We start from the raw sequence: 27,008 nt of genomic DNA on the forward strand, positions 1-27,008 counted from the left end.
CCCCAGAAGTCATCCTCATGTTCCCTTCCAGTTATAATTCCCCTTGGGTTTGACTTCTAAAACTATAGGTTGGTTTTGCCTGTTTTCATACTGTACAAACCAATTATATAGAGTATTTCACTTTTTTCTGGTTTCTTTTTAAAATTTTTGGCTGCATTGGGTCTTCACTGCTGCACGCAGGCTTTCTCTAGTTGCAGTGAGTGGGGGCTACTCTTCGTTGTGGTGTGCGTGCTTCTCATTGCGGTGGCTTCTCTTGTTGCGGAGCACAGGCTCTAGGAGCGTGGGCTTCACTAGTTGTGTCACGTGGGCTCAGTAGCTGTGGCTCGCAGGCTCAGTAGCTGTGGCTCGTGGGCTGTAGAGCGCAGGCTCAGTAGTTGTGGCACACGCGCTTAGTTGCTCTGCAGCATGTGGGATCTTCCTGGACCAGGGCTCGAACCCGTGTCCCCTGCATTGGCAGGCAGATTTTTAACCACTGCACCACAAAAGGGAAGTCCCTTTTGTCTGGTTTCTTTCACTATATTCTCTCCTTGCTCCTCAGGAACAACCTGACTCCTGACCTTGGGCTCTTAACTGCTCTGCTATACTTATGGCAGTCTCACTGACCCACAACCCAAAAAAGGAGGAATGTGTGACTTGCTACTCTCAGAGTAATGAGTGGAAAAGTCATCTGAACACAGAATTAGCAATGGAAACTGTTTTTTAAAGAATTGTAAAAACGCTATGTGAGAATGCATCCAAGTAGACTTGTGCCAACAAAAAATATCCTTCTTCATTTTCTTTCCTCTTTTTCTCTTTTGTATTTTATTTGGTTGGTCCACATTTTCTACTTTTGATTTAGTCTTATTGACTTGATTTACTGGCAAGAAATGGGGAGAAAAGCTTATTCTAAGCCCTTTCAGATGTTACAATTGTTACCGCATGATCAATTTGCAAAATGGAAGCTTTGCCTCATTTGTGAATTAACTATTCCGATGCCATTTAGAAGAATCTACACCAAGATAATTTTTACCAGCTTAGGTAGGGAATGCAATTGTTCCATGTACATAAACTTAAACACATAAAGAATTAAAAGTGGCCATAATGTAAGTTTCCTCTTAGGTTATATTTGAGACTCTCTTTCTCTCTCTTCAAGGTTCTAAGAATTTATTTATTGTTTTATCACGAATGTCCAAGCTACTTCTCCTTGGCACAAACTAAGTGTGTAGCTTCAACCAAGTTGGTTTCCATTTGACTTAGAGAGTAATGTTATTAAAACTTCCTTGGCCCGCTTATGAAATGTGAGTATCTTCAAAGAGTAGTTTTTATAGAGTTTGTAACTTTTATGTATTTTTCCCCTAAAGAATGAAAACTATTTGGATTTATGTTTTGTTGTCAGACTCTTCATATTTACTTGTCAGTATAGGGAGATTATTTAGATGTGGCTTTGTGTCTGTTCCAGTATTAGTATCTCTTCAAATTTTTATTTTAACGGTTGCTCCTAAATACATACATTTGGAGACCAGTAAGTTTTAAAGTGCTTCACACTTAATGATGTTTGAAATAAAGTCTGAGGGAAATAAAAACTAGGAGAGAGAATCTGTTCTTACTCATTTAATCAAAAACATGTATTGGATGTTTCCCAGAACTGGATAAGATAATAAAATATCTTCTATGTCCTTATCTCAGATAACATAGACTGATAGAGGGGATTGGATATGACTGTATCTGCATGAACCAGATTTTCTAACAGTGGTATAAGAGGACAAGATGAAAAAAAGAGCTTATGTGAAAATATTTTGCATAGTAGCTGATACATAATGGATATATAAGTTTTAAAAAATGTCATCTTGATGAAAAAAGTAAAACTTGTTTTTCTGGTAGAATTTATTCAGGTTTCTTTAAAGAGAAACTGGAAATGATATTTATGGCCATGAATGTTTACAATGGTTGATTGTACTGTGATTTTTCTGCGTGGGGGGCGTGTGTGCACATGCGCACGCACACGGGCCTGTGTTTACAGTGGAAGTTGGAGACCCTGAAATAGCCTGGGAATCTGAATTATTTGGGTATTTATGTTTGATTTAAATTAATGTCATAATTCCATTTGGAGCAGATCTCTTTGAGTTGATGACTATTCAGTACTTGGAGTTTTGAATACAATTTTAAACTCAGATTTAAACTAGTTTTTGTGTGCCATCTTTCACTTCAATTTTTTTTTTTACAATTCCTTTACCAGATGTATCTTGAATTTGTGTTTTGTCCCCTGGAGGTGTCCTTATGATGAATGATACTTGTGTTTTTTAGTATCTTGAGACATATGGTTTATTGATAATGTGTGGTTAGCTACAAGGTCACTTTTTTGGCCAACTCCACTTGATAAATAACAACTCCTTTTGAATGAGTACTTAAAAGCACACTATAAGTAATATTTTCAAGTGTCAGGATAGATAGGTTTGCAAGGGAAACTTTATTTTTTTATTTATTACTGTTTCTGTATTTCTCTGTCACACTAAGCCAGATTGAAGCCCCTCTTTTCTGATTATTAAAATAATGCAAGTTCATTATAGAAAAGGTAGAAAATATGGAAGAATATTAGGAACACTTACGTCTTCTGCCAAGCAATAATTACTCTGAACATTTTGGCATATTCCTTTTACAGTTTTATTTTTATAAATATCATACGTATGTTTAAGGTCAATTAAGCTCATATTATACATATAACTCTGCAGTACATTTTTCCACTTATTATATCATGATCATTTCCCATGTCATTCAAAATTATCTGGGAACATAGTGTAATGACTACATAATATTCTATAATATGGCTGTGTCATAATTTACCTATTCATCTTTTTTGGACACTTAATCTAGTTTCTAATTATTACAGATCATGACACAATGACCACTGAATTTATATAATCCTTGGTGGCACGTATTTCTTGAACATGCATATTATTTTGCTTATTAAACCATTTTTTCATGTGTAAAATAATCCTTACTTTCCTGGTGTTTCCCGCCCCTGCCACCCCAAGCTTGTACTATTATTCTTTACTGAAGGAAGTTTTTAAATTTAAAAAACAATAGCTTTTTTTAAAGATTGAGTTGTTTAAACATAAACTCTGAAACAGATTAGAAGGTAAAATTACAAATCCTGATGATAGCTGTTTATAAGGGAAATGCTTACAGATCCTTAAATATAGCTTTGTAGGGAAGGGCGGCAGTGAATCAAGTTGTTACAATTTGTTCCAGGAAAGGCATTTTGGATGAATGCCATCTATTTTTACAAAGATGTCTTATGATTTTAGTTTTATCTACTCCACTTAACCTTTCCCAAAGTGATTGCTGAAGCAAATGTATGTAATACAATAAAAAGAATTAACATAATTATAATTCCTTTAGTTAAAGGCAATTCTTTTTCTCCAACAATGTTACTTGAATTTTAATAAAAGTATTGAATTTAAGCCTGGTTGAATCATGTTAGATAACCTAGATCCAAGTGACTTCTGAGGTCAGTTCATCTAGCCAGTTACCTTCTTGGTGGACTGTCATTAATCTACTTAGTATTCATATTTGCCACAGAAGTAGAATTCTGAAAACTTCTCCAAATAGTCCAATGATTTAGATCTTCTCTATTGAGAATAAAGACAACACTAGAATCTGAGTGTTACTGACAGTCACACAGGCACACTGTCTCCTTGCTTTATGTAGCTTTACGGTGCTCTCAAAATCATGCTGGTTATACATTGTTATTATCCCCATTTTATTTATTTAAACATTTAAAAAATATTTATTTTATTTATTTATTTGGTTGCACTGGTTCTTAGTTACGGCAATCAGGCTCCTTAGTTGTGGCACATGCATGTGCTCCTCAGTTGCGGTTGGTGGGCTCCTTAGTTGTGGCATGCAAACTCTTAGTTGCGGCTCGCATATGGGATCTAGTTCCCTGACCAGGGATTGAACCCTGGCCCACTGCATTGGGAGCACGGAGTCCTAACCACTGTGCCACCAGAGAAGTCCCTATCCCCATTTTATAAATGAGTGAGTTAAAATTTGTAGACGGTTACTCATTTGGCCAATGTCACACAGCTAATAGGTGTCCATTTTGGCTGCAGAACCAGTGCTATTCTGTACTGCCTTCAAGCTGTCAGAGAATTCTTAGTCATATGAACTGACTAAACTGACTACATGAGAAAATGTCTTAAATTGGATTAAAAAATGTTAAGAAAACATAATGAACAAACTTAGTGTGTGACATAACTTTTAAGCATCACAGAACAAACTTGGATATTTAAAGCTTGGCTTTATTCTCTTTTAAAAAGGAGGCATAATTATTTAGTAGAAAAAAACCCTCACTTTTCATTCTTCCTGGCTAGAAATCTTGGCAGCTAGGAGTGCTGTTGCTATTATTGTGAGTTTGTTTGTTGTGTGTACAGATTCATGCTCCCAGATTCTCCATCCCCACCTTTTATAAACACCGTGTTTAACTTGGAAGAGGAAAAAGTTATTTTTGGCAACACTGGTAGAGCAAAAGTAGCAACTGCAGGGAGGCATGAAGGGAAATACTGACCTGAGCCAGGAATTGTAGAAATATGTCTACAATTTAACTTCAATTCTGTTTAGAATGCAGGTCTCTAACAAGAGAAAGAATTATTATTCAAGGTTTACTAGGAGGCAGGAAAACTGCAAAATGAGATCTGTCTCTGTGTACTTATGACTGTAATACTTCTTATTACTGTTTTCATTGCCAAAAATCATGAAAATCATTAGCTGATAGGGCCCAATGCTAAGATGGCTAGGCTGCTATTTGAGAATAGCCTGAAGCAATAGTTTCATGTCAACAAAGATTCACAGACAGAGTGTAGATATTGTTTAGATATAGTATCTATACCCTCAAGTGATAAAAGTTCATCATTGAATTCTCAAATATTAAAACTCAAGGATTTCTTTGCAAGTTGAAAGATACACATTTAAAATAAGTGAAACAAGTGTTGCTTTTTGCTGTTGAAAGTAAACTTTTAGGAAATTTTACTAAAATATTATTCTAAGAGGTGGTACAAGCTAAAAAAATGGTCGGTCAATTCACGTAACACATAGATTGGTGTATTGCTGACAGATTCAGAGTGAGTTATTATGAGAAGATGAAGACGTTAGTTCAGACAGTCATTCAATAGATCATTTCTGGCCCCTAACCTTTGGAAATGATATGACAGAAAGCCACTTTTATATCAAACCCTGGGCTAAGAGGCTCCCTGGCCTGACCAAGCATGGCTCATTCTTCCATCTAGAGTATGCCAGAGTTTCTCAGATTACCTATGGTCGTTCAGATCCATCACAGACACTGATCTTTCATTAGTCAGAATAAAAATAAACTATTAGAAGAATGAAATTGAATAAAAAACAAGATCCCCAGGATATAAGCCCACATTTTTATTATTAGATTGAACAGACTTAAAATTACTCTGACAAATTTCTGTAAAAGTTTCTAAAGGGTTCAATTTCTGTACTTTTCTCAGGTGATTAACAGCCAGCTTATGGCCCAGTGCTGGCCCATGGCCCATATTTTGAGGAGCACTGTTCTAGATTTAAATACAGACAAAAACTTTTTTTCTCATGTTAGTGTCCCTTCCTGTCTCTTCATTTTTCCTGTACTTTCTTGTCTTCTTCTTACATAGTTTTCCTCTTTTCTTAAGATGGATTGGAAATAATCAACATGAGAATTGTTAGGGTAGGTAACACTGCAAAGGTACAAAGATGCATGTCTCTTTTTGAGTTTTCTACTAAAACGAATTTACAAAATCAAATATGACATTCATATACACACATACCTTAATATATGGTCTGTTGGATTTTGACTCCAGGTCAGTGTCTCTTAAAGTGTGGTTTAAGGACCAACTATATCAGAATTAGCTCGGGTAATTGTTTAAAAATGAAGACTTCTAAGACCCATCTTATACCTACTGAATCAGAATTTCTCTGGTTTGCTCTATGAAATATAGTCTGAATTTTAAACATGAGTCTCACCAGTTGATTCTAATACACAATAGAATTTGAGCTCTACTCTTTAAGGGTGTGGGAATCTGTGTGGTTATTCGATTCTGTATCATACACTATGGTGGTATATTATAAATGCCAATTCTGAAATGTCCACTAATGTGAATATTTTGGAGTCTCTATATATGTGCTTTCAGCAGAGAATCTCCAGGATATTATTGGGTTCATTGCTATCTCAGACATATACAAAGCCTTATTGGAAAAAGGTATGTTTTCATTTTACAGACAGAAGCAAAGAACACACATACACAAATAAAATAATTGTACATCCTTCTTTATTGTAATGATTTTACAGCCTTCTCATTTTATTTTCAAAGTTTTACATACCTAAAATCTATTCTTAAATTCACCTTGCTTTATATAATATAATTTTATTTGGAATAAAAAGTAGCATAGGGGCTTCCCTGGTGGCACAGTGGTTGAGAGTCCGCCTGCTAATGCAGGGGACACGGGTTCATGCCCCAGTCCGGGAAGATCCCACATGCCGCGGAGCGGCTGGGCCCGTGAGCCATGGCCGCTGAGCCTGCACGTCCAGAGCCTGTGCTCCGCAACGGGAGAGGCCACAACAGTGAGAGGCCCGCGTACCGCAAAAAAAAAAAAAAAAAGAAAGTAGCATAGCTACAGAATCCATTAACCATGTAATTAAACAGTTGTTATGAATTGAATGAGACTTGTGGGATTGTATATAAACCACGTTAATATTTCATTTAAAAACACTTGTCTTTACATTAATCTGGGGTTAATACAAAATTTATTGTTAAGGAAAAATATTATATTCTTAGGTGTTAATACCAAATTCACCCATAAGGAAAAATAATATATCCTTAGATATATTATTCAAGGTACACGTCAGTCAAATAAAGGAGCCTCTGCTATAGCTGGATCTTTAGTTCAGTAGTGGAAATTACTAAAAAAAAACAAACACCACCACATTTATTCTTATTTGTGTATTCCTTTCAGAGTTTTTGGCACATTATATCCTGTGTGTATTTGTCTTTTAGAAATAGAAGAGTGAGGGTCATTTATTCTTGTTTAGGAAAGCAGTAGATCATAATCCTGATATTTTGTCTTGAATGGACAGTGATAAAGGGATTTCCTTATTCACTTAAGATAAGAAAATCAGTTCTTTGGGGACTTAACTCTCTTCCCAAGCAAAATGATAACTTCCCAGGTAAAACTGCAAAACCCTAAGAAAGTAACAGGTCCATACTTGTATTTACTGAACTCAGAGTACCACAAGAATGTTGCTGATGTGAAATTATGCAGGCTACTGGAAAATTTTCCTCTGGACCTTTCAACCTTGCCATTGTGTGCCCTTGATCAAGTTACTAGACCTCTCCAAACTGCTTCCTCATAAGGATAACAAGACCTCTTAGAATTGCGGGGAGAACTCTATCAGTTAATGATTCTGAAATACCGAGCACAGTTCTTGGCATTGGTGAGTGGTAGTCAGTAACCTGGGGAATTTGTATAGCAGTGGGAAATGTGTGGGTAATCTCTGATGTCATGCAAACTCTAGATTTGAAATTCAGCTGGTTTCCTGCTATGTATCTTGTGTTAGCAAGTAATGCAATCCATCTATCCCCCCATTTTTCTTAATCTGTGAAATGGGGATTGTAGTGACGATTCCAGAAGGTTATTATGAGGATTAAATGAGGGAATGTGTGCCTGGCACATAGAAGTTTCTTAATAGATAACAGGTGATAGCCATTAGTATTTTTATTGAATTTGATTGCATACCACTTTCTAAGATAAATTTAAAACAAACAAACATGTTTCATGTACATGTATCTACTTGAGTTTAGTTTTGAGCGTCCTCCCCTTGATCTTTTAGCAGCTGTCTCATTTTAAAATTTATTTTCAAAAGCTTTCTGGTTTATACACAAACCAATGTGTATTTCCATTGGAAGATGTTGGGAATCCGAAAACAGAGCAGTGATGAAATGACTATTCATCTGGCTGCTTTACGAACACAATTTCAGAAGAAAAAGCAGGCAATACAAATTGCAGCAGATAGGCAGACCCTTGCTGCAAGAGCTCACTAATGCATATGAGTGATGTCAGACTCACAGGCATGCAAAATGCATAAACACAAAGGAAATTCATAACGGGCTTTTCAGGAAGAGGGTTGTTGCTTCCTGATGTGCTAACCTTGATTCTACTTCGTGTTTTTGGTGCCCGCATAAAGATAGCTGGAGGAAACACTGTTGGAGTTTTCCATTGTCAGTCTGTATTGTAATCTAAGAATTGTGTTTTGCTCTTCTCTACCCTATTCTTAATAAATATTCTGTGAGCTTTGGGGAATAGGCTACTTCAGTTAAGTGATGTCTTTAATTTATATGATTAATTCATTCAGCAGCCACAAATCACAGTTCTACCCACAAGCATCCTTGTTGATCAATAGATCAGAATGCTGAGAATGTGATAATCAGTTGGGCTTTCAGAAGGAGAGCTTAAGGAGATGGGGAAAGGGACATTTCCTTTCCCTTATTTTTTTTATTTTTATTTTTTTGCGGTACGCGGGCCTCTCACTGTCGTGGCCTCTCCCGTTGCGGAGCACAGGCTCCGGACGCGCAGGCTCAGCGGCCGTGGCTCATGGGCCCAGCCGCTCCGTGGTGTGTGGGATCCTCCCGGACCAGGGCACGAACCCGTGTCCCCTGCATCGGCAGGCGGACTCTCAACCACTGCGCCACCAGGGAAGCCCTCCTTTCCCTTATTCTTAAGCTTCCTTTTCTCTCCCTATACACTGATGCTTAAATTTTCTAGTCTGTTCTCCTTCCATGGCCTCATCCTTCCCTCATCCTCTGTGCTCTAGTCACACTGGTCTTCCTTCAGTCTCTGAAAGGACCATGCTGCTTCCTACCACAGGGCCTCTGCACAGCTCTTCTGTCTGGAATGAACTCTCTCTCCTCTTCCCTCCTCCCCTCCCCAATTCCTAGTGGTCCACTTAGCCCACACACTGATTCCTTGAGGGAGCTTTCTCTTATTCTCTGGCCTGGGTCATGTCCCCAGCTCATCCATTGCCTTACCACCTTCTCTTTTTCCTTTGTAGCATGTGTCATAATAGTAACTAAAGAATTCACTTTATATTTGTTATTTCGTGTTTCTCTCTCTCTAAAATAGAAGCTCTGCAAGAAGAAGGAGGGGCTGTGTTTGTCTTGTTCGCATATGTCTCCCAGTGCCTAGCACCTATATGATAGCATAGTAGGTGAAAATGCTAAGGTGTTATATGGATGCAAAATTGGTATTAATGTGCTTCACCATTTTATTTGTTGCTATGGATTTTTTCTTTTTCGGTGTTTTCTTCAAGGGTGTGGTTTGGAGGAAGGAACGGCATATGTAAATTTCAAGGCCTGACACTGTCATCCTCTGGCTGTACTTTCTCAATACAGTAGTTTATTGTGAGTGAAGAGGTACTGGCTGAACTACTTGTATTTAAGAAACAGCATCCCCATGAAAGGGTACATGTGTGTGGTGGCCTTAAGGCTAAGCTCTAATGTTCATCTAACCTCCCTTGCTCCACTCGATAAGTTCCTTTCATGATCATCTTGGGAAAATCTATGCTCTATTATGACAAAGGCTTGTGCTGTGGAGAAGTAGATTTCCTTTACATAGGAAAGTAGCCTGTTTGTCACAAGTGAGTGTCATTGACACGTGGATGGACCAGAATCTAGAGTTCAGCTAAAGTGGCGTATCTGACAACTGTTACAATATTTGGAAGGCAAGGAAACGTGGCTTGGAGGGCCAGCGTGGTGGGAGCATCAAGTGGGTCCAGGGCCCTGGGAGTTGAGTGGAGGTAAGGGTTAAACACTGGGGTTGAAAACAGAGATGCTGACATTGTTGAGCAGTCTGTTGTTCATAGGCTCTAGCCATCTTTCATGCCAATAATAGGAAATAAATTCATCCTTTCTGGCTTATTTTTTCTAATCTCCTAATGGTGACTGAGGCTGCTGTGGGCCCATTGGCCACCTATTAATTAGTGAGGTCATGGCATTTTCACAGTGTTATTTGGGGAGGCAGTGTATTATAACAGGATTTGGGCTTGGGTGTATTCAGGTCTGACTTTAATCCTGGTTGTTATCACTTTCTCTCTGTGAGTCTCAGTTTCCTCATCTGTAAAATGGACCTAATAACACTACTGACCTCAGTTTTAGAGCACGGTGGCATTCATTAGCGACTATTTCTAAAGCATTTACTATGTGTTCCTGGTACATAGTAGGCATTCCATACATGCTTGCTATTATTGTTGTTTGCTAGGATGTACCTAGAAATCCACAATGATTTGTCCTAAGACGTGGCTGGGTTTGCATGTCCAGAAGAGGCCTGGACGGGGCGGGGGTGGTTCTGGAGTGACAAGCTTGCTGTGTTCACTCAATCTATTCCAGAATCAGCCCAAAGTTCTGTGCACCTTTGAAGTTTCATGGCAAACTATGTCTGGGTTAAGGGAACAGTGGAGAGGAAATTGCAGCCACCAAATGTACCATGGAGCTTAAATCTAGTCTGCCCCACTTCACAGCAAAAGCACGTGACAACTGAGCACATCTCATCTTGCTTTCCTGGAAGTTTTGCTGGAAAGAGATGGTCTTGTAGCCTTTGATTGTACTTATGCATTCAACCAGCACTTAAAAATTGCAATGATGGGGCTCCCCTGGTGGCGCAGTGGTTGAGAGTCCGCCTGCCAATCCAGGGGACACGGGCTCATTCCCCGGTCCGGGAGGATCCCACATGCCGCAGAGTGGCTGGGCCCATGAGCCATGGCCGCTGAGCCTGCGCGTCCGGAGCCTGTGCTCCGCAACGGGAGAGGCCACAAGAGTGAGAGGCCCGCGTACCGCAAAAAAAAAATAAAATAAAATAAATTGCAGTGATGGCACTGGGTGGGTGAACAGCTTTACGAGGCCCCTCTCCCCATTGAAGAACAATGCATCTGAACTGGAGATTCTCATACCACAACTGCTTCCTAGAATAAGACAGGAGTACCAGGTAAATCGGTGATTGTGTCTATTTTTGCATTAAAAGTAGGGTCTGGAAATAACTTCTGTACTGATAACTACATTTGGCGATTTTCATGAAAGCTATATGATATATGAAAAAGTTTTAGTCCTTTTTCACAGTTTGAAACCACAAGTCCAGAAACTCTATTCTGGATTGGCTAGGATACTATTTCAGTAACTTAAATTAAGTCTGTATCTGATTAATGGTAACAGTAAATTAGAGTTTCCCAGATAGTGGCCACTCTATTCTGAGTAAATGAAACAGAAAAACCCCCTCTCTGTGATAACAGTCAGCTTGTTGACATCAGCCCCCTGTGTGTGAGTGTGTGTGTGTGTACACACATAACTTTTTCTTTGGAATTCTCCCATGGAAAAGCAAAGGAAGGAAGCTGAGGGGAGGATGGGGCGATTGCATCCTGTGCTTTACAGGGGCGTGGCCGCAACTGCCTCAGCCGCGGGGACACTGATACATGATTTTTTTTTCACTTTGGATGCCTGAACAGTGATAAGTCTTGATGAAAGGCAGGGGCGGCTCTCAGTGTTGTTTATAGCTGGACAGGAGTCTCCTAGTAGCAGCCTGCTCGGGTCCCACTCAGTATTTCACTGCTAGAACTTTGGGGAAGAGGAAGAACAGCAGGCGCATCTGAAGTGGACCCGCAGAGCTCTCCCCGCCGCATTAGGATTTCAGACCCTCTTTGACTTCAGTTCGGGCCACGCTTATGAATGACATTGCCAAGTGGGTAGGCCAGGTACATGGTTTTAAGGAGAATGAAATGTCTCTTCGTGCCGCTTCCTAAATCTGATTTGAAATGATGGATTCTGCCCTGACAAAGGCAGAGAGGAACTCTTTGGGATTTTATGAGGTAAGGTATTAGAAAGTTCTGTGAAATGAATTCCACTCTCATCTGATTTCTGTGTCCAACTGTTTGGGATTCACAGTTGTCTCTGCCTTTCTTTTTGAAAAATTCTTAATGCTGTCCCCTCCCAGCTTGGTTAGGGACAATTATTAACAAATTCTGTAGTGCATTCATCACATTTAGTCATTTGACATCTCAACATAGGAGATCAGTGCTGGGATTAAAGCTTTTGTAAAACTTACAAATAAAATGCAGTCCGCTCACTGAATTTCTAGAGTCCCATTGGTTTTAGATGAATTATTTTACTGTGAAGTTAAGTACAGGTTCTACCTACAAGAATGCTTTTGAAAATGGCATTAGACTGAGTCCAGAGAGGTTTCATGACAGCTCATCTGCCTTTGGAATAATAATGTTTTTGATGGATTTAAAAACTCTTCCCTCAGGGAATGAGATGTTAAAACAGATTTATTTATAATGTAACATTTTTGTGGACAAGTATTCATTCATAGGGATTCACATTTGAGAGACTAATGATTTAACAACAATCTTACAACAAAACTTTAACTCAAGATTAAAACCATGTTTTTAAAAAATATTGTGGAAACTGTGGCAAACTGGCCCAGTCTCCTATAGACCTTATAAATCTGCTTCAATTAATTGTTTAAAAACTGGGATGAATGCAGGGCAAAATTTCAGTTCTATTTTAATTTTTTCAAATTAGTGTTTTTGAATGAAAAAATTTTGGGGGCGGGAGGGCTATATGCCAAAAATAGTTCTCAAGGGGGGTGGGGATGTTATTTTTTATTGTCATAAAGCATATAATTGGCATTTAGTGCCTGGGAGCTGGGGATGCTTAACCATTCCTATAATGTACTGGACAGACTCTTACAAAGAATTATCTGCTAGAATGCCAGGAGCATCCTTAATGAGAAACATTGATACATGCTCAGTTTAATGAAAAGGAAGTTGATGATTTAGTAAAGATTGAGGTGAGCAGTCTAATCTCTGGGAAGGTTATCCATCTTCTGATCAAGACATTTTGGGGAAGGGCCCAAGGGAGTAGCCACTCAGCAAAATTATTCTTTAGAATCAGTAGCAATAACTGTTCCAGAAAGATTGCTCCCACATATTTCTTATTAATATTTTCATAACTAGTTTGGATTAGCTCTAACAAGTATCTGGTTCATTTCAATAAGGGCAACCTCCTTCTTTAAATAAAGTTATCTATTACAGGTTCCAGTCCTTATTATATGAGCTCGTTAAGATCAAAGGAGTAATTTACCCTGAACCAAACGATGATTTGGTACTAAACATTATATTTTATAATGGTACATTTCTCAGAATCTTCAGTTATCATGGGCAATGTAAGAGTAACATCCTGGAAGATCTAGAGGTTGCTTTTAAACTTCACTTAGTATTAGAAGGAATTACCTATGAGTGAGAGCTTAGTGTATGCATGGTATTTAAAAAAATAGAGGAAAGAAAGGAGGATATATAGTCAAAACATTATAATTCCTGATGACTTTTTATACAAAGTGCTGTGACAGAGATTCCCAAGTTGAAACTGTATTCCAAGTGTTGGATTTATTGTGTAGGGAGATGAGGGCACCTCTGCCTGACTCTTTATTAAGCCAGGCTTAAAGCTCATTGACAGAACTTTCAGCTCTGAGTGACCCTCCATCCAAGAACTGGGCAGTATTCAGATACTCTGTGTGGGAGACTGTGCTACACGGCGTAGTACGTGGCATAATGTGCAATTTCTGTACATACGGCCTGCACTTTTGCTGCCTGGTCATTTGGCATCCATTGCTTAAGAAAGCAGAGTCTCCAAAAACATAAAAATAACTATGCTTTTGGTTTTTTTTATATAGTTTTTTATGCTTTTGTTTTAATTTATTTATGAAATATCAAAATAAGACAAGGTCTTTAAAGGAAATAAATTTAAAAAGTTAAAAGGAAAGAAGTTGAGGAATTGTGCTTTTGAGTATTAAAAACATAGCACTCTTTAAAAAGGATGAAATAAACACCTACACATGTATAATAGCTCCTAATATGAACCAGGTTCACATCCTGTACACATGTCCTCCTCACAGCTTTCTGAGCTTGGAGTGCCATTATCATTTTACAGAATAGAGAAATGGAGTCTTTGCAGTTTTAAGACTTGCCCAAGGTCATACATTCTGTAAAAATGGGAAAAATGGAATTTAAACTCAGGCGTGCTGTTTCTTGAAGTTCTGGGATCTTAGCATCACACAGCAGCCACAGCCTGGTAACACCATTATCAAGCAGCATACTACTTTCATTGCACCCATAATAAATGATGTGTACCTAAAAACAAAAGCCATACTACACACCATCTACAAGCTGGCCCTGCCTGTCTCTCTGATCTCATCTTCTCCCACTCTTGGCCTCATCCTTCACTCTGCATCACTTTGTTGTTCCTAGGAACACAGTGGGCTTGTCCTGTTTCAGGGTCCTTGCATTTTCGTTTGTTGCCTTTTCCCAAATCTCCCAGTGGAAAGCAGTCTCACTTCATTCAAGGCCCTGTTCAAATGTTTCCCTCATCAACCTACATAAAATAGTACTCTCCCACCACTCTCTCTCCCCCTCCCACTCCCTGGCTGTCTTCCTTCAACCCATGTCACCACCACCTGACATTACGTTGTCTCTACTACACTACCTGACATACACATTATTTTGTGTCTGATTATTCATCGCTTTTCCCACTGGACCAAAATCTCCACAAGGAGAGGGACTTTCACTGGCAGAGAGGGGATGCTCAGTAAATATTTGTTCAATTAATTTTCAGTGATTTTCATTTCCATCATTACTTCTGTAATTGTTTTCTTTCTGTTTTTAGGCCTTAAAGTCTTCCTTCTAACTCTTGTTAGCCTGTCATCACCTTGCCCCACATGATGGACCTTTAGAAAAAGATCATTTACCTACTCTTTCTCATGAAACTTCTTTAGCAATATGAAGTCTTGTTCTAATCTGTCAGCTTTGGTACCAGGAAGGGGATTGAAGCATTTTAGTGTCATCGTTATAGAATATTCATATAGGACCTAAAAGAGAATCGTGTGCCAAGGTGTTTACCAAGCTACCATGTGCTGACAGTGCTCGACCCTTTGAAAGAGCTGAGGCTTACATTCTCATTGTTAAAGTGTAATCGCTGGAGGAAATATAGCCATGCAAACTGTGATGGGGAAAATTATGTTCTGACAGCAATGTGTGCTTCATGAAGACATTGGAAATTTTTTTTTTTTTTTTTTGCGGTACGCGGGCCTCTCACTGTTGTGGCCTCTCCCGTGGCGGAGCACAGGCTCCGGACGCGCAGGCTTAGCAGCCATGGCTCACGGGCCCAGCCGCTCCGTGGCACGTGGGATCTTCCCGGACCGGGGCACGAACCCGTGTCCCCTGCATCGGCAGGCGGACTGTCAACCACTGCGCCACCAGGGAAGCCCGACATTGGAAATTTTTAAGCCTCAAATTTTATAAAGATCACCGAATTCCTGCTGATATTTCTAACATGAAATTGGCTAAAACTATTACCAGTTGCATATCCTGTTTTCACAATATTTATTATAAATTTTTAGAGTAGCCAAATTAAATAGATTATTTGATATAAGTAAACTTTTAATAATTTTTTCATTTGAGGTATTATCAAAGAATTTGAGTTTCCTATGTTCTATATAGGACAGTATTCAGTTGGGGAAAAAGTAAATGTTAATTCAGAAATGCTCTGAAAGTCTTCATCAGGAAAAAAACTTGTTTAAGATGTTTCAGAGGCCTTTACCAGAAACTGGTTATGTGATCTTAAGTAAGCTAGTTCATCTTTTTGTGCATTTGGTGTGATGGACTATAAGCTATAAACAAAGTTGAATGTCAACTCAGCATAGCAATGTGATTGAATTAATTAGAAATTCTTGTTATAAAGATTGAGAGTTTAAATAAATTGATCTTGTTAAGTTAGTCTAGTAAAGCTTAGTGAGGAATTTGCAATATTGTCCTTGTTTTTCTCTATTTTGAACAGGACAGAGATCTCTTTAAAAAGGCTTTATGCATTCCTTGGTGAGAATTTTATTTTCCTCCTTTGTATATTTTAACAGTATAATACTGGTATTCAGTTAATGCCATATCATCATAATGAAAAGAAGACATGACAACATCTTTTGTTCAACCAAATATGAGCACCTACTATGTGCCAGGTATTGTTCTAGTTACTTGAGATACATCAGTGAACAGAATAGACAAAAGTCCTTGACCTCTTGGAGTTTACGTTCTAGAGAGAAAGACAATATACAAGAAGTGTAAGTAGATTATATAGTATGTTAGATGGTGTTAGGGTTATAGAGAAGAAATTGAGTGGAGTAGGATAGTCCAGGAATGCTGGAGACAGTCAGGGTAGATTTCATTGAGACAGTGTTATGCAAGCAAAAAATTAAAATAATTTAAGGAGAGGACTGATGCATAAGGGTATATTGGGGGAAAGATTCAGACAGATGGACCCTGAGGCAGAATCCTGACCAGAACTTTGAGGATATTGTAAAGGAGGAAAAAAACTTTATTCTCTTAGGTTTGGCTACTGGCCCTGCAAATCTGACTGACAAAAGACAGATTAACAGGAAAAAGAGGATACACATTTTAATAGATGTTAAAAATTTGATTTCTACTTGCATGAAGCCTTCTTGTATATAAAATGAAGACCCAAAGAAGTGGTTAAACTCAGGGGCTTATATGCTACTTTACCAAAGGCCAACAAATTGTGGACAAAGGAAGGGGGGTTGGCTTCTGTGGGTGGTAAATTGTGGGAAGATAAATATATGGGGGAAACTAATGGAAGATAAGGGTTATTTAGGAAGGTTTGTTACGCAGACTGAAGTTGGTTCCTTCTCCATTGATGAGTAGTGATTAAGGGTCATCTTACTCTTCCTGGTATGGGAGAGGGAGACACCTTTACGGATGGAAATTTATGTCTTGTTTTTAGACATAAAGGGGGAGAGCCGAGGGCTGATTGCTTTCAGCTCAAAGTGGCATAGTTTGGCCTGGCATACTCTTAACTCCCTTCATTACCAAGGAGTCCAGTGCAGCTGGAGTGGAGCAAGCGGGGAGGGGGAGAGGGTAGGGAAAGATGAGATCAGAGCTCTAATTTTTTGGCGGGTGGGGAACGGGGCTGCCAGATCCTGTAGGGCACTATTAACCTCCAAAAAGACTTTGAATTTTACTCTGAAAGAAACAGGGATCCTAATGAACAAGAGGTAAGACATTTTCAATATGTAAACATTACCTATGTTTAAAGTGAATTCTTCTGTAAACCCTCTCTGACTGAAACTCTTGAGAGGTATTTGCTAAAATGAAGCCAAGTGTTTCCTCTCACTGGTCTGTTGGTGGTTCCCCCCTTGTCAACTGAGTGTTTAACTGACTAGTTTAGGATCAGGTATTTTATACAGGAAGTTGCTTAGCATGGCCTCCTGCCTCTGCCTAGCATGTCTGGAGGTCTGAATGTTGAGGAGACCCCTCAGGGGTGTGGTTAGGACTTGGCTATAAGTTATGTCACCCAGCCTGGATCTACTGAAACATATAACATTCTTCAGATTGGGCTGCACCACCCCTGGTGAGGCCTCCTGTAGAGGAGACAGCAGTAGCACACCTCTCTCATACAGCGGTGTGAGTGACACTGAATCAGTATATGAGCCTCACTTTTCCCACCCCACCCCCTCGTCAGTGCTCCCTTCTTAGCGGGGCACACGCCCTTCAGTGCAAACATCCCCAAGGCCAGACCTTACCGACTTGCCGGAGGGTCTTCTCAGCCTCTGTTGCTTTTTCTGTCCTGTAATGTGCCAGTGTCTTTTTCTCTCATCTCTGGCACATTATAATCAGCAAACCTTTCTGGTATCTTATCAATATAAGAAGATCTTCAAGTGGCAGTGGGCGTATTCTCATTTGATAGCATGGTGTCATCATTGCAATCCCTAAATATGTCCGATACTCACACTCTTTTTTTTTCCATCCAGGGAGGGTGTCAGTGTACAGAATTGGGCATCTAGGGACATTGGGTTGAAAACAAATGCCGAGTGTGCCAATTCATGAAGTTTGTGAGTGAATTCTCATAGCACTTAATAAGACTGGTGCTCTGTTTGGTACAATCAGTGGTAAAGGGTCACCCCCTCACCTGCCTGCAATGTAGTTCATATCTCAGCCACTGTCAGAGTTTTGCTCTCGCATAACTTGCCTAGTGGGATTCCATAACTTGCCTAGCACGTGCAGGTAAATTTGCAAAGTTTTAACAGTCAGGCAGCCCCTGTGAAGATGTGTTTTTGCCCAGGTCTAGAATGATCATTTTGATTCAAATTGTAGCTTAGGATTGCTCTAAATCCCAAATCCTAGACAAGGCATCTAATTTCTGAGTGTAGCTGGAAGAAAGCCAGGCCTCTTTATGATCCAATCTCAGGACATAGGTATATTCAATTTTTATCCGAAAAGTAATTTAAAATCAAGTTAGATGTTTATGCCATTTTTCAAGAAAATGTAGGGAGGAATTACTTCAAAGCAAAAGAACATTTGTAAACATCATTTTTCATCTGTCACAGTCTGTCACATGGCATCTTTCTTACAAAATTTCTTATCTTTTTTCAAGTCCCCTAGGTTGACTGATAGAATAGTGAGGACTTTGAATACTTTTTTTGTTTCTGTTTTATCTCCAGTATTGTATGGAGGTTTTGGAAATATTAATATAGACATAGAAACATTTCCAAATCCCAGTTATTTTGGATATGTTTAATATGTCTGGCCATGTCTCCTGTATATGCCTATTCACAGGACATTTCTGCAATCCATAAGTCATGTACAGAAAAAAAATTAATCTTTAAAAGATTATTTTCACACTGACCTCTGTGTGTGAAATATTATGAGGAAGGAAGAGTTTGAAGCATAAAAGACTTTATGCTTATGTTATTTTAGGTTTTTGTGGCATTTTAAAAAGAATTCATTTATTTTTTAAAATTACTCTTTACAATCATATTATAAGTTAATATAATTAATCCTACTTTTCCAAGTAAGAAAATGATAATGCCATGGGACCTAGGGAACAACAAACAGTAACTTTTACCACTGAATTCAGCTCTAAATATGCCACTTGTTTGTTGCTTCTGATGACCATTTATGGAACCAAAAAATGAACCTTGGGAGATAAAACAATATGTCTAGAGAATAGCGAAGCAAAGGAATGGATGGGATACCTTAATGACTGGCTTAAATGTGTAAACCTCTGAAAGGATATCTCCATATGCATCTCCCAAAGACACTTCGCACTTGATAGATCCAGAGCCATAGTCATTATACACGGTCACAGGGAATGCTGATCTTTCCCCCTCGGTTCTCCTTTAACACTTTATAAAGTATGCACACCTCTATCATAGCACTTTTAACATCGCATTGTACCTTATATGCCAGTCTTCTCCTACTGTACTGCCAACTCCTTATGGCAGGAAATGGATGTTCCTGACCTTTATAAGACAGTCAATAAATGCCATTCAGATGAAAGAAGGAAGGGAGGGAAGGAGGGAGGAAGAAAGGAAAGGAACAGGCTAGCAAATGAGAGGGACAGTGGTCAATGAGATGTGCATGGTCCACAGCATTGCTATGATTGCTCAGTTTCTCTGGAAATAACCATGGAACAGATTTTTTTCCATGTGAGGTGTTTGTAGTACCTGTAGCAGAATCACCTGGTTGGGGTGCTTCCTAAAGTTCAAATTCCTGCATCCCGACTCAAACCTACTGAATCAAAGTCAGCATTTTTGAAGGAGCCCCCAGGATATTCATTGTGAGCAATGGACTTGGGCAATCATTGCCCCAGAGGATCAGTTAGCTAAAGGGGAAGGTAGCCAATGATGATTTGTGACCTACTGAAAGTGCAGGAGATGTTGGTAAATCAGCCTATTTAGAGATTTTGTTTAAGACCCCAAGGTAAAATCATGTGGTTCTCATTAAGGGAAGGGGACTATTTCTCACCTAATTAACCAAATTTCTGAGAAAATTCTCTGAGCTACTATACTCTGCAGTTAATAGAAGAGAGTTAGTTCTGTGTGGTGTAATCTTATATCCCTACTCCTTTACTTCTGGGTCCAAACACTTTGTTTCTTCCTTGGAGAAGCAGACTTAACAGAACTAATTCCAGTATTAAAAAAAAATTAATTGGAAAAGCCCTAGAAGAGTATAGTTGATGCTTGAAGAACATGGGTTTGAACTGCTCAGGTCCACTTATACACGGATTTTTTTCAATAGTAAATACTGCGGTACTATGTGATCCACAGTTGGTTGAACCACAGATACGGAAACTGCCTGTGGGTAAGGAGGAACCCCATCCGTATGCAGAGGGCCGACTGTGTCGATTTTTGACTTCAGAGAGGGGCGGTGTGCCTAACCCCTGCCTTTGTTCAGGGATCAACTGTAATTTTAAAAAACACTATATGAAATCATTTTCGGAAAGTATCATGGATTGCTAAAATAAGGCAAGAGTAAAGATTTTCAAAAGGTTTCTTGATCATGTTCCCACAATATTCACAAACAGGAATGAAAATTATATTAGAAGGATTTTAGGGCTTTTTGGGTGTGTGCTTTGCCTTTTTATTTACAGAACATGTACTGCCAACTAGATTTATAAGAGAACTAAGAATATGTAAGAGACATGAGTGGACAAGCTTCATATAAACCCTGCCAAACAAAATAAGGTTTAGAAAAGATATTTAGGTACATGAATTAAACATCCCCAATGTTTCTTTTTGTAATTATATTCCAGCTAGAAAGTTACCTAAGTATCTAGAACGTACACTCCCAGAATACAGACTCCATTGTAACTATAACAGATATTTTAATGTTAGTAAGAAGGGAAATAAAAATGTGGGTGGGAAAGGGGGCAAGGAAGGCAATGGTCCAAGAACAGACGCAGACAAATAGGTCTCATGGAAGCTGACGTGTTTCTCGGTTGAGAGGAAGAAGCTAAAGGTCAAGGTGAGAGAAGGTGACTGATGGAAGGGTTTGAGTCAAGGGCACCACCATAATGGGGGGCAAAACCCTGGGCAAGAAAGCAAGAAATACATGTGGGTTCAGAAAAGATGGCAGTAGGGAGAGGGAGAAACCAGGGAAATGGGGCTTGATGTCCTCCATGTTCTAGATGCCATAGGGTGCATGGTACCCTGCTGTAAGTCAGAGGGTGGAAATCAGGATGTGAGAACAGTGAGACAGATTTGAATAGCTCTTAAGAGAAATGGGAAAGGGAAGTAGCCAAGTATAAATGGAAAAATTGATAATTGGCTTTAAAGACCAATGACATTTCTTTGATCTATCAGAATCTTTATTCAATTAAAGGAAGAAATAGATGTATAATTATGTCTATACGATACATGTAGGGAATTTAGAAGCCTTTCTTTGGTGTACTGTTTTTATACTCAGTTATTTTTCTTATTTGGAGTTGGGGGCATTTTAAAAAGATTGAGTCATCTAATACAGATGTTAAATGAGCGTGAAGAAAAACAACTTACACAATCTGGGAAAAAATATTCTGTCCTCAAATATCCATAAAAAAATAGACCTGAGCAGAAAAATGCTGTCACTGAAAAGATGTTCTTGGGCTAGCCTAGAACGGAGGGCAACCTAAATGAAAGTGTTAACCTACTTAAGGAAAAAAAGGTTTAGTCTGAAGGACAAGTTAAAATTGGTCTTCTTGAAACAAAGACAAGGGATGAGTCATTCTAGGTATATTTTAGAATGGTGCCGCCAAGGCTGGTCAGAGCTCTGCTGGCCCACGTCAGTAGGAGCTGGAGCTGTGGTGGAGACTGTGAGAGCCGGCACAAAATAATTTGAACTCTGTGCCACCACACTGGTTTATTTCTAGGGATTTTACATTTTCAGTTAAGAGTAGCTTCCAGTCGGTAGCAGGAGTGCTAGTATCTGTCAGGGATGATGAATTTTCAGAAACATAATCTCACTGGAGAAAGATTTCCATCTAGAATAACCAGAATATTAAGCAACTTGGGTAACAGACAGACACTGTGCTTGGTGGGGAATAAGACCTTCCCCATGAAGGTTTACAGATTTGTTTCTTGCTATGGCATTTGGGCTTAAAAAAAAAAATCAGAACATACCCATCAAGCTTCTGGTCTGGGCCTGTTCATCCTAATTCTGACCCATTTCTCAACATATATGGGACATTTGAGTTCCCTATGGGCCTGAATACTCATGGTACATTTTTGACATTTTGCTTCAAGGGGCTAGCCTTTATTTCTTTAAATATCATATACTTAACCAAATGGAGTTGTCCACATAGCCTATGAACCAAAGATAGGAGTAAAAGTCAGAGATACATGTTTTATCCCAACTCACACAAGCTGGTGGGTGAACCGAACCCCTAACTCTAGGTCTCCTTCTTGGTGAGGAGTCTGGGGAGGAAGCACCCATAACTCATCCTCCCTTATTTCCAACTTCTGAGACCAAGGATGGATATTCGTGCAATGCAGTATTTCTACCTTGAAGTGAATATAACTGGCAAAGAAAAAGTTATTAGTGGCCCTTCTTGGAACAGGAGATGCTGGCACTGGTTCTCTGTCAAAATTCTCCTCCAGGGAACATGTAAGGGGTTGTGTCAAGCCTCAGGCATCACTTCTGCGTGGAGCTCAGTCCTCTCACGATATCTCCTCATCCCATTACCCCCACCCGCTCCTATTTCTGCTCCTTAGTGCCCCATCTTCCCAGGGTCATTATGTCAGTAGTGTGTACTTGGTTTGACTTAACTGATGGGTTGGGGAGAAAAAGTTTAGTAATAGCAGAAGTGCAAACCCTCTCACAGAGAGGTCACTTTACCAAGTACAAATTTATTAATGTTGCTTTTTATCATTGTGATCCTAATGCATGCTCCTTAAAATGAGATTTGATGTTGCCTCATCTTTCCTGAGGCCTCAAGAGGAAACTGACACAACAGTAGTTTCAGAAAATTTCCCACGTGCATAGCCGTGTTTTTTAAAAAAAGCATTTTGAACAGCTGGACACCTTCTACTCCCTATACCTGTGTTCTGTTCCCTTCAGGGTCCAGTGTCTTGCATGTGGCCAACAGCTAATACAATACATTTGTTTGTGAAAACATGAGGGTCCCTGTCCCTATGCCAGCAGCTCTGCCCAGTATGTTTTAGAAAGGAAGAAACTACCTTTGTTGTCTAACCTGGAGAAGTGATGCAATCTCAGAGATTCTGGGTCAAGTCAGGCATGATGCATCTAAATCACTGAGTGATTTTTAGGATGGTAATTGTGTCTATTAGGAATTGTGTTCAGCTGCAAGTAACAGAAACCCAACCACAGGAGCTTAAGTAAATAGGAATTTATTTTTGCCTCGGTAGCAAAAAGCCTGAAGGCCATTCAGGGCTCAAAGGATCATCATGGATGCTTCCAGCTTCTTTCTCTGCCATTCTTAGTATGTGGCTCTCATCTAAGGAGAGGGGAGGGGGGAGAACAAAAAGATTATTGAGTCTGTCCTTTTATCAATCAGAAAAATAACGGCTTTCCCAGAAGTGCCACCCAGTAGAATTCTACCTACGTCTCACTGGCCACATGCCACCCTTGGCTGCAAGGGATTCTGGAGAGGCAACTATTTTTAACTGGGCACATTGTTACCTCGGACAGAATTGGGGTTCAGTTGACAAGAAAGAGGCTCAAGGGATAGGCAGTGAGCAGGGTCTGCCCTGAGGAGCCACATGACATCTTTCAAATCCAGTTTTAGGTGATTGTCTGAGTACCTTCTAAATATCAGTGTTGTGTTTCTATTTTTGTGATGGAATGGAGTGGATTGCCTTGTGTTGTTTATCTATGAGGGGAGGTGATGCCCTGAGTCAGTTATGCCTTTCCATTCTTACAAGAACAGTGGCTGCTTCTTGGCCTTTTCACGATAAAGAGTCTTTGACTTATACTGTGCTGATTACAGGTAGCAGGAAAGGACCATTCCTCCCAAACTTCTTTGACTTCTCAATGTGATGAAGCCAGTGGGCCCCAAGGACAACCACTGGATTGAAATCCAGTGGAGCTGGATTATCCAACCCCTCACCTGGCCCACTTTCTGTTCCTTTTATGCTCATAAGAAATGAGGTTTTTCTTAGGACTATTCCCTTGGGCTTGGGACCTTTTCTCTCCTCTCTTATTTTAGTGGATCTCTTACTTCACCCTCGGCTTAATTCCAGCTCTCAGTTAAAATGTATCCCTAATCTTCCCTCCTGGGAAAGGGATTTGGGGAAGCAAATGAGGTACATCTGATTTTAAGAGCCAGTATCTCTGCACACATTTTTGTGTACGTATAGAACTCTGAATGGTCTCTTTTTCCTGTTTTTAGTTTTATTTCCTATTCCAGGGCCCTAGGACAGAACTTCAAACTAGTGTGATGTAAGCAACTTAAAGAATATGAATCCCTTGGGCTTCCCTGGTGGCGCAGTGGTTGAGAGTCCGCCTGCCGATGCAGGGGACACGGGTTTGTGCCCTGGTCTGGGAAGATCCCACATGCCGCGGAGCGGCTGGGCCCGTGAGCCATGGCCACTGAGCCTGCACATCCAGAGCCTGTGCTCTGCAACGGGAGAGGCCACAACAGTGAGAGGCCTGCGTACTGCAAAAAAAAAAATAAAAAGAATATGAATTCCTTCCACCTTCAGGGTGGGGAAGAGCCTGGGGCAGCCAGAGCACCCCTACTATAATCTTAAGTTGTAAGTGTCTCTTTCATGTACTCCAGTGTGTCCTACAAATATTACCATTTTCTTAGTGCCATGAGGTCAGAGAGCTTGGAGAATGCTACTTTCAGGCTGCTCTTTGGATCTGTTCTTTCTATCCTTCTTCCTCTTTCCTTTTCTTGTATTGACTCAAGGTCTACTGCTACCGACCTTTTGTAAACGATTGTCCTAGCCAACCTGATAACTTAGTTGGTGTCTCCTAAGCACTGTCCATGGCCAACCTGTGCTGTGTCTTGACTCAGTTTCACAGCTCAGTGTCCGTTTGTTTCATCCCATCTTGATTCTGTTATATTCTACCAGCTTTGCTCTTCCTTTTCTTTCTTTTTTTTTAAATTTAACATCTTTACTGGAGTATAACTGTTCTACAATGGTGTGTTAGTTTCTGCTTTATAACAAAGTGAATCAGCCATACATATACATATATCCCCATATCTCCTCCCTCTTGCGTCTCCCTCCCACCCTCCCTATCCAACCCCGCTAGGTGGTCACAAAGCACCGAGCTGATCTCCCTGTGCTATGTGGCTGCTTCCCACTAGCTATCGATCCTACATTTGGTAGTGTATATATGTCCATACCACTCTCTCACTTTGTCCCAGCTTACCCTTCCCCCTCCCTGTGTCCTCAAGTCCATTCTCTACGTCTGCATCTTTATTTCTGTCCTGCCCCTAGGTTCTTCAGAACCTTTTTTTTTTTTCATATTCCATATATATGTGTTAGCATATGGTATTTGTTTTTCTCTTTCTGACTTACTTCACTCTGTATGACAGACTCTAGGTCCATCTACCTCATTACAAATAACTCAATTTCGTTTCTTTTTATGGCTGAGTAATATTCCATTGTATATATGTGCCACATCTTCTTTATCCATTCATCTGTTGATGGACACTTAGGTTGCTTCCATGTCCTGGCTATTGTAAATAGAGCTGCAATGAACATTGTGGTATATGACTCTTTTTGAATTATGGTTTTCTTAGGGTATATGCCCAGTAGTGGGATTGCTGGGTTGTATGGTAATTCTATTTTTAGATTTTTAAGAAACCTCCATACTGTTCTCCATAGTGGCTGTATCAATTTACATTCCACCAACAGTGCAAGAGGGTTCCCTTTTCTCCACACCCTCTCCAGCATTTATTGTTTGTAGATTTTTTGATGATGGCCCTTCTGACTGGTGTGAGGTGATACCTCATTGTAGTTTTTGATTTGCATTTCTCTAATGATTAGTGACATTGAGCATCCTTTCATGTGTTTGTTGGCAGTCTGTATATCTTCTTTGGAGAAATGTCTATTCAGGTCTTCTGCCCATTTTTGGATTGGGTTGTTTGTTTTTTTGACGTTGAGCCGCGTGAGCTGCTTGTAAATTTTGGAGATTAATCCTTTGTCAGTTGCTTCATTTGCAAATATTTTCTCCCATTCTGAGGGTTGTTTTTTCATCTTGTTTATGGTTTCCTTTGCTGTGAAAAAGCTTTGAAGTTTCATTAGGTCCCATTTGTTTATTTTTGTTTTTATTTCCATTTCTCTAGGAGGTGGGTCAAAAAGGATGTTGCTGTGATTTATGTCATAGAGTGTTCTGCCTATGTTTTCCTCTAAGAGTTTAATAGTGTCTGGCCTTACTCTTCCTTTTCTTTTGATAAAGGATTTTATAGATGGGAGCTCACCCAACCCTTTTCTTATATATCATCTCATTGCTGGTTGACGAGCAATCGTACCCTTTGTTCTTTGTGGTTTTGTCTTTTGGCAACAGTGAACAACCTGGCCAAGCCTGGATGTGCCATCTCCTTTCCACCTTCCCACCCTCCTCCCCAATTCTCCTGTATAAATGCAAATGTAGAAATTCAGGGTAATCTGCTGGGAGGAAGTAAGTCATTAACAATAGTGTTCATTAATATTTCCCCTTTATTTTTTTTCCATTTATTTTAGAACTTGTATTAGTCTTTCAGCTAAGGAAAGACAAAGAGGTTATAATTAAGATTAAAAAGTGTTTCTTTGTTTTTTTCAGATGAGAATTCTCCAGCCAACTTCTGGGATTCTAAAAACAGGGGTGTAACCGGAACACAAAAAGGACAAATTGTGTGGAGAATTGAGCCTGGGCCTTATTTCATGGAGCGTAAGTAACTAAGTGTGAAATATAAGTTTGTGATTGAGCATTGCAGAAATATGCAGAAATCTATAGAGTCTTTCCTGAATTTTATTGTAAAAGTTTTGGGCTCTGATTTATACATGTATGCCATGTTGCACCAAACTGGAAAATATATTGTTTTGGAAAATACTCATTAGACAATGTTCATATAATTTGAAAAACTAGTGTGTGTAAAATGTACCTGATGAATGTATGGTATATAAATTATGTATGGTTATTTTAATACTTTACACATATT

At 39.5% G+C, this 27,008-nt stretch overlaps 1 protein-coding gene across 2 annotated transcripts in view; it reads left to right on the top strand.

The window, feature by feature from the left end:
* Positions 1-27,008, top strand: part of HECW2 (HECT, C2 and WW domain containing E3 ubiquitin protein ligase 2) — a 250,867-nt gene that overhangs the window by 53,136 nt on the left and 170,723 nt on the right. The window contains exons 1-2 of one of the 2 annotated variants that reach the window (XM_032637765.1): positions 11,666-11,884; positions 26,630-26,737. In XM_032637765.1, coding sequence (XP_032493656.1) covers positions 26,731-26,737 — 7 coding nt within the window. In that variant the 5' untranslated portion in view covers positions 11,666-11,884; positions 26,630-26,730. Of the gene's footprint in view, positions 1-11,665; positions 11,885-26,629; positions 26,738-27,008 lie in introns of those variants that run through there. The other variant, XM_032637764.1, reaches the window with a different exon arrangement.

This window comes from Phocoena sinus, chromosome 7 (assembly GCF_008692025.1).
Source record: "Phocoena sinus isolate mPhoSin1 chromosome 7, mPhoSin1.pri, whole genome shotgun sequence".
In the NCBI taxonomy this organism is placed as follows: domain Eukaryota; kingdom Metazoa; phylum Chordata; class Mammalia; order Artiodactyla; family Phocoenidae; genus Phocoena; species Phocoena sinus.